The sequence below is a fragment of the Chenopodium album genome, chromosome 8 (genome assembly GCF_948465745.1).
Source record: "Chenopodium album chromosome 8, dcCheAlbu1.1, whole genome shotgun sequence".
In the NCBI taxonomy this organism is placed as follows: domain Eukaryota; kingdom Viridiplantae; phylum Streptophyta; class Magnoliopsida; order Caryophyllales; family Amaranthaceae; genus Chenopodium; species Chenopodium album.
The window spans coordinates 11,903,653-11,911,980 of record NC_137841.1 but is presented as its reverse complement, the minus strand read 5'-3'; the positions used below and the strand labels follow the sequence as shown (position 1 = coordinate 11,911,980).

The window sequence follows — 8,328 nt, the reverse complement described above, 5'->3', positions numbered from 1 at the left end:
CTCAAAACCATTAACAACGCAAGAATGAGAGAATAACTCACAACCAATAAGACAAGGGAATCCATTTAAACCACCAAAACCAATAACACCAGGAAACCATGTCAACCCACAAAACCGCAAGCTAATAACCAGAAAGACGAAGAAAACAAGAAAAAATGACGTGGCACAAACAAGCTGACGAACTGCAAACATGTGGCAAGATTAAGACACATCACCAAGCAAGGGCGGAACTGGTAGCACACTGTTACTAAACTACAGTTCGAGAAATGAACAGTAAAATACTTATATTTTAGGGGTTAGGGATACAATTTTGTTTCCTGGTCTATGTTATAAGGGATGAGAATGTTGTTGCTCATCATCTTGCTAATTTAGTGCTTTTTGGTTCAGAACAAGTTTGGGAGAACTTTTACCACTATTGATTAATGATTGACACTCAACTATTCTTTGAAAAATAAAATAAAAACTATACAATCAAAATTTTTTTTGTCACAACAAATTGCATCCTTCATTTCAAGTGACTATAGTGGCTTGAAAAAAAAATAAATAAAAAAATAAAAAATAAAAAATAAACATGAGGTGAATGATGAATCATCTTGAGCCTCTCCTCAACGATAAGAAAATCCTCCCAAAATCACAAACACCCACAATCCACAAACACCAACAATCCTCAATACCTTTTCTTCCACTCTTTTTCTCTTGCAAAATCCACAAACACTTAACCAAAAAAACACCAGCATTTTCATTTCATTCTTTCTTGTATCATCAGTCCAACAATGGTGTCTACTGCAGCAACACCCACCTCATTCTCTCTCCTCCAATCTTCTTCCTCACACACTTCCTCCTCTACTCGCTCCCCCTCCTTCGTCCGCCTCGCATCCATCCTCCGCCCTCCTCTCCACCGTTTAGGATTCGTCGGTTCTGCCGCTGATGCCAGCTTCTCCTTCCATGTCGTGTCGAAGATCCAATCATACAAATCACTTTCTTCTAACCCCATTAGAGGGGTTGCTTCAATGGCTAAGAAGAGTGTCGGGGACCTCACCTCTGCTGACTTGAAGGGGAAAAAGGTGTTCGTTAGAGCTGACCTTAATGTCCCTCTTGATGACAGCCAAAATATCACTGATGATACTCGAATTCGTGCTGCTATTCCTACTATCAAGCATTTGATCAACAATGGTGCTAAAGTCATTCTTTCCAGTCATTTGGTATGCGGGTTTTCGCTATTTTTCCGTTTCATTTTCTGGGGTTTTCTTACTTTTTTAATCCAATTACTGCTCCCCCAATTGTTTGATGCTAATTTTAATTGGGTTTTGATTATTTTTTTGATGGATAAACCATTTGTTAAATAATGTCATTTGAGGTTTTATCTTTGTTTTGCTTTATCATTTTGTTTACAATATGCTTTTATTGTGTTTACTTGTATGATTGACATTGTAATGTGTGATTATAAACTTGAGCTGATCAGAATTTACTGCAGCTGCCTAATGTAATTGACTGACAGCTCGAAATTTGGGTAAAATGGTTATGTTAGTATTTGGTGTTTTTGGGTTGATCTTGAAATACAGTATTTAAAAACCTATGTTACATGTATGATACTTACTGAGAAATTGATTAAATCCGTTCTGGTTTTGTTTTGAATAGTGTTCGTGTCGTGAATCTGGATTTGTCTCTACTAATGTTTCCTGTAAAATTTGCCAATGTCTAGGTATCGAATTGGAATGTCAACTACCTGTGCGGAGATTTATCATTTGCAATTGAAGTTCTTATCTTTATAACGTCATTGTAGATGTGGTGCATAATATGAGACTTTGCCTAGTGGTTATTTGTTCAGTTATAGACTCATATGCTTCATCTGAACCTGAATCGTGTTCTCTTTATGACATGATTGTGTGAGTTGCTTAAAGATTTTCACTTGTACTGTAATTTGCTTAAACATTATGTTTAGACCTTTTACTCCGACGAACACTATATATAGCCAGCATCTAAACATTTTTCTATTACTTTTTACCTCGTTAACAAGTCCTATGGGAACTTGGTGTTTTCAGTGCTCTACAAGTAACAGAAAGATTACTCCATTCCTCACTAACCGTCTTGAATTTGATTCGTAATCTGGATATAAGGCTTCTAAAAATGGAATTGTCAATTTTTAGGTACCTTAATACCCTTTTCCAATCTTGTTTATACATATGTTATTTGTTTTTTTTTATTCCATCATATATTTCCATTTTGTGTTATACATTTAATCCTAGTATTAGGAATTTGTCTTCCTTTTGATTTTTTAAGGTGTGCATGTGTTTGTTTTAGTCTATGTTACTCGGACTCTTTCATTTACCTCACGTGTCCGTGTCGACACGACTCGTGTCGGACACCGACACTTGGACACTTCATTTTTAACTAAAAACACAACTTTTTTCAAGAAAATGGGCGAGTCCGATGCTTGAATTCGACACAAAAACTTGTGTCATGCTAGATACTGATGTTTTGAACTCACATTTCCTAAATATATTTTTTCACTGAATTCATTTTTTATTGTAATGAAATTCTGTAGATTTTTTTTTTTTTTTACTGTAATAAGTTTCTTTTGCTATTGTTTTGCCTTTCTATTTGTTGCTGGTAAACTAGATTGATTTTTCGTCCATTTTGATGCACTGCAAAATTTAATAATATTCTATTATCCTGTGTAGGGACGGCCTAAAGGTGTTACTCCAAAATACAGCTTGGCACCACTTGTACCCAGACTTTCTGAACTCCTTGGTCTTCAGGTAACATCCTGTGTTCCATGCTCCAAATTCATGATTATTACAATCGTCAAACAATGGCTGACTTTATAGAGAATTTCGATATCTGAGATCTATCAACATTATTTAACCTCACATACCTTCCTTTTACTGCATATTGTAACTAATTATAATTTGAAGTTAACAGGTTGTGAAGGCTGATGATTGCATTGGTCCAGAGGTTGAGAAGCTTGTTGCTGGACTCCCTGAAGGTGGTGTTCTGCTCCTTGAGAATGTTCGATTCTACAAGGAAGAAGAAAAGAATGATCCTGAGTTTGCAAAGAAGCTTGCCTCCTTGGCAGATCTTTACGTAAATGATGCTTTTGGCACTGCCCACAGAGCCCATGCATCAACTGAGGGGGTTACTAAATTTTTGAGGCCATCTGTTGCTGGCTTTCTCTTACAGAAGGTAGAGACTTTTTTTTTTTTTTTCAAGCTGCTTCTTTGAGATCTATAGAAATCAAGGAAAGAAATGTCATGCATGTACTTCAGTTAAGCAGAGGTTTGAACTTTTCATATAAACGGTGCTGAAGAAGCTTTGCTTACAGCTTGCCTTACTGCTTGGTTACATTTACTTTGATTTCCATTTGGAGTTCCATACATTTTTTTTTTTTTTTTCTAAAATCACAAAACCCGGTCCTTAATAGCTATCTTTTGTCTATTTTTATGGATAATAAATATTGGGAACTTGTCTTGTGCTATTTACTTCATTTGATATGTTACATAACTGAGATTTTTATAGGCATAATTGATTCTCTGTAGAGCACAACACCACCAATGACTAGTGTAATTCATGTTTGCCCATTCTCATACCTAAATAAGTACATAACCACCACCCCCCCCCCCCCCCCCCCCCCCTCAAAAGAAAAAGGAGAAAAACAAAGGTGCTTGAAATCTCTTAGCTGACTATTAGGTTTCCTTTCCTCACTTTCGAGGAGATTCTATCATTCGAAATCAACAATAATAATCATTTTAACAAATTTGGATTCTTTTTTTGTGGATCAGGAATTGGACTATCTTGTTGGAGCTGTTTCAAACCCAAAGAGACCTTTTGCTGCTATTGTTGGTGGTTCAAAGGTATCTTCCAAAATTGGAGTTATAGAGTCACTTTTGGAGAAATGTGATATTCTACTCCTTGGAGGAGGTATGATCTTTACATTCTACAAAGCTCAAGGTTTATCAGTGGGATCTTCTCTGGTGGAAAACGATAAGCTTGAGCTTGCAACTTCTCTCCTCGAGAAGGCCAAGGCAAAGGGTGTGTCTCTTTTGTTGCCTTCTGATGTTGTTGTGGCGGACAAGTTCTCTGCTGATGCTGACAGCAAGGTAAATTATCTTTTTACTGCAATTACTTTTTTTTTTGGTAAAATTGGGAGTCTTAAAATTTCTTCTGTTTTGGATGGCTCAGAATGGAAGAATAATAAATTTGTATAAAGCCTTTTCTGTTACTGACAATCAGTATGACGTGTGGCAAATTGTAGATTGTCCCTGCAGCTGGAATCCCTGATGGCTGGATGGGATTGGACATTGGACCTGATTCCATTAAGAAATTTAGCGATGCTTTGGACACTACCCAGACAGTCATCTGGAATGGTCCCATGGGAGTCTTTGAATTTGACAAGTTCGCTGTTGGCACAGAGGTAAGATATTGTTTGCTTTTGCCTTAGTAAATTTTGATGTACTCTGCTAAATTGTGATTGATCTATAGTTTCAATTAATTACATGTAAGATGTATCTGATAAATTATTTCACTGATAGATGTGCTTTTAAGATCTGTAAGTCATGTTCCCAATTATTTTTGTTTTCATTTTGTTGCAATTTGGCACTTAGTCATTTGTTTGAAACTTTGTCCTTCAGGATCTGAGCTATTAATGTTGTTTGGTTCTTGCTTTGCTAACTCACCCACACAAACAACTCTTTTTGCTATTTTGATAATTATTGAACATCATGATCTTAAATATTGTTCATTAACGTTCTGAATTTTGCTTCTCGTTTGCAGGCTATTGCCAAGAAGCTGGAGGAGATTAGTAAGAAGGGAGCAACCACAATTATTGGTGGTGGTGACTCTGTTGCAGCAGTAGAGAAGGTAGGAGTGGCTGAGGCAATGAGCCACATATCAACTGGTGGTGGTGCTAGTTTGGAGCTGTTAGAAGGCAAAGAACTTCCTGGAGTGCTTGCTCTTGATGAAGCCGAACCAGTTCCGGTTTAAGACAAGTTCATAACAGAATACATATATTTTTTTTTCTCAACTTTCCTTTTTTCCAGGTTCAGCCTCTTAACATGAGTTTGTAACTGAGAAACAGATATAAAATGAGCCACTTTGTAGATTACCATTATTTGCAATAAATGTGTTTGATGTTGATCATATGAAGATGTTGCACAAATTTTGTGGAAATACGTATTCCATACAAAAGAATCAAGATGTTGACGTGTTTGGGGGTGTATCTATAATATTTATAACTCATACACGCACAAGTGTTGAAATATATGGCATGAATTTTTACAATACTTCAATATAGAAAATATTTGAGTAATTAGAATATTGGAGCTTAGAAACCCACAAAGCATGTGTGTGCTATAAGAAATATAATAAGAAACATAGTATGCTTTATTCCCCTCCTTATTCAAATAACTAGTATAGGACTTGTGCGATGCACGGCTTACAAATCTTGATACTCATATTTATTTCACAAAATTTAAAAATAAAATGATTTAATGAATAATAATGATTTTACTTATAAATATATCTTAATCATATATTTTTAACTCTCAAAACAATGATATACGAAGTACTACTTGAAAACAACCCGTTTTTTTTTTTATTCTTAGATTGTATGGAAAGATTTGAAAACTAATTCAACTCAATCAACTAACAATCAGTACCCATATTAAGTCATATTTGTTCCCTTATTTCTACTTGCGCCACTGGTCACCTCATTTTTAAATGGGAAGATTTTTCTGTGTGGCTGGTCACTTCGTGTGGCCGGGGTTACTCGAGTTACTCGGTCATGGGTTACTTGAGTTATTTCTACCTGAGTAACCCCTTAAATAACCCTTGACCGAGTAACTCGTAGCCCCTGACCGAGTAGCTCAAGTAATCCCTAATCAAGTAACCCCTGATCGAGTAACCCGTGATCGAATAACCCATGATCGAATAACCCTTAGGCGAACCTCTCAAGTAACCCATGACCGAGTAACCCCTAACCGAACCCCTTAAGTAACCCTTAATTAAATCTTGACAGAGTAACTCGAGTAACCCATGACCAAGTAACCCCTGACTGAGTAACCTCTCGAGTAAAACCTGACCGAGTAACCCGTTAAATAACCCATGACAGAGTAACCCCTTAAGTAACCAATGAACGAGCAACTAACTCCTGACCGAACCCCTTCTAGTAACCCCTGACCGAACCCCTCAAGTAAGCCTTGACCGAGTAACTTGGCTAACACATGATCGAGTAGCCCCTCTAGTAACCCTTGACCGAGTAACCTCTTAAGTAACCCATGACCGAGAATTTAACTAACCGAACCTCTCAAGTAACTTCTAACCAAACCTCTTAAGTAACCTTTGACCAAGTAACTCGAGTAACCCCTGCCGCACGATGTGGCTTGCCACATATAAAAATTTGTCTTTTAATTAACTATCTCTGATTTGGGTATTTATACCCCTTACAAGTGGACCAATGAGAGAATGACACGTGTCGCTCTCAGAGGTGTCCAAATGGACTCCCCAGTTGGACGACAAGTGTCACTCAGATATGCCCTTAGGAATGGCGGCCTTCAAGGCCCAAATCTCAAGGGGCGCCACAAAACGGTGCTAACCTAATCCCTAGGCCATCTAACCCTAGGGTAGGACACGTGTTACTAGGACCCTATAAATAGGGAGATTCCCCTAATAATTGAAACACCTTGAAACTTTTGAAACTTTACGTCTTAATCATTAGGACATTTATTGCTCTCTAAAATGGAGAACACCTGAGCTCGAAATCCGAGCAGATAACCTACATTCCGCACGTTTTACTCTGATTCCGTACTAACTTAATCTTCGGAGGCGGACCTCCGACCATTCTGATCTCCGTTTATATTGCATGTACATGCATCCTTGTCGAATCCAGTCTTCTAGTTGTAACCCTCCCAAGGGACACAAAAAACCCCGAAACATTTGGCGCCGTCTATGGGGAAAGTACCTCTAAGATGGTTTCACAAGATCAACCTGTGCTGCCTCCAGAGACCAATGGGCCTCTAGAAGAAGTGGTGGTCCGGTCGGACCATGACTCTGGTGGCGATGGATACATTGAAACCTATGTGGCCTATGATGGGTCCCTCATCTCTAAGCGCATACGTCATAAAGACAGGCGGGAGCACAATACTAACTAGGCGAGTCCGAGCAAGCCCCTTAGACAAACAAGAAAGCCCTCAGGGCAGCCGACTGATCCATCCCAGGCGTCAGGATCAACCCCCGTCACCCCAGATGAGCTCATGAAATTCATGAGCAGCTTCAAGGGTGAAATCAAAGACTTGATCACCAAGCGGTTGACTGCTCCTAGAAAGGAACAACTGGCCAAGAAACTAGCTCATCCTAGAAAGCAGAAGTCGGTCAGGGACCGTCAGCCGACTCCTCATCCTGTTCCAAAGGAGAAGGCTCGATCTTAGATCGACCTCAAAAGACTCCGTTTCTCAGAAACGGTAACAAGAAAAGCCATTCAGCATGTACAACAGGATGGTAGCAAGAAGAGCCAACAGTTGTCAGAGTCGGCATCTACGTCGATTTATCATGATAGCTTTCAGAATACCTTTGTGAGGAATTCTCAATATGTGCATGGGACCCTGTTAAGCGACCCTCTTGTCCAGTCGGGACCCCATGTAATCAATTCGCCGCAGTATATGTCTCATCCATTATACAGGCCGCCTGCGTTGCCCTACATCCTGCCTGCCTTCTTCGGAGGACAGGCGGCATACAACTACCAGCCTATGGACTGGCAGCTTCGGCTACAAAACCTTGGGGAACAACACTCTGCGTTCTCCAGGGAAATAGCCGAGGCCAAACAGCCGACCATGGTTAAAAATGTGTTAGTTAGGACCTATGATGGTACCGCCAACCCCGAAGACCACCTTCTGGCATACACCCACCTCATGTACTTACAGGGGTTGGATGATGCCGCATTGTGTCGTTGCTTTCCAGCTACCCTGAAGGGCATAGCCCACCTGTGGTTCTGCAATCTTTAGGCTGATTGCATCAATAGCTTCAAGACGCTTGCGTTCTTTTTTGCTTCTAACTTCTCTATGAACATCCCTGCAAAGAAAACGAGCCTTAATCTAGGCAATGTACAGCAGGGGGATAGAGAAGGGCTGCGCTCATACGTCAGGCAGTTCAATCTGGTGTGAATCCAGATTCAAGGACTGTTTGACGAGGTGGCTTATACAGACTTTTTCAAAGGTCTGAAGGATGGGTCGACTTTCAAGTTCAAACTCGTCCGCAAGAAAATCTTCACCCTTCAAGGAGCCTTGATGGAGACGGAAGCCTACATACAGGCAACCGAGCTCTGCTCCTCAAATAAGC

At 39.5% G+C, this 8,328-nt stretch overlaps 1 protein-coding gene across 1 annotated transcript; it reads left to right on the top strand.

Annotated features, from left to right (window-relative positions):
• Positions 1–630: 630 nt before the first annotated feature.
• On the top strand, positions 631–5,136 carry LOC145641715 (phosphoglycerate kinase, chloroplastic). The gene is made up of 6 exons (XM_081692636.1): positions 631–1,202; positions 2,682–2,759; positions 2,923–3,183; positions 3,780–4,097; positions 4,253–4,411; positions 4,771–5,136. The coding sequence occupies exons 1-6, from the start codon at positions 774–776 to the stop codon at positions 4,978–4,980; spliced, it is 1,455 nt and encodes a 484-aa protein (XP_081548762.1). The 5' UTR covers positions 631–773; the 3' UTR covers positions 4,981–5,136.
• The last annotated feature ends 3,192 nt before the right edge of the window (positions 5,137–8,328 follow it).

What these genes read in the sequence shown, in the direction of transcription:
- LOC145641715 (XM_081692636.1), top strand. Translation starts at nt 774, where the DNA reads ATGGTGTCTACTGCAGCAACACCCACCTCATTCTCTCTCCTCCAATCT. An exon ending in CTGGCTTTCTCTTACAGAAG is followed by an intron (nt 3,184 to 3,779) that starts GTAGAGACTTTT and finishes TTTGTGGATCAG; the next exon opens with GAATTGGACTATCTTGTTGG. An exon ending in CTGCTGATGCTGACAGCAAG is followed by an intron (nt 4,098 to 4,252) that starts GTAAATTATCTT and finishes GGCAAATTGTAG; the next exon opens with ATTGTCCCTGCAGCTGGAAT.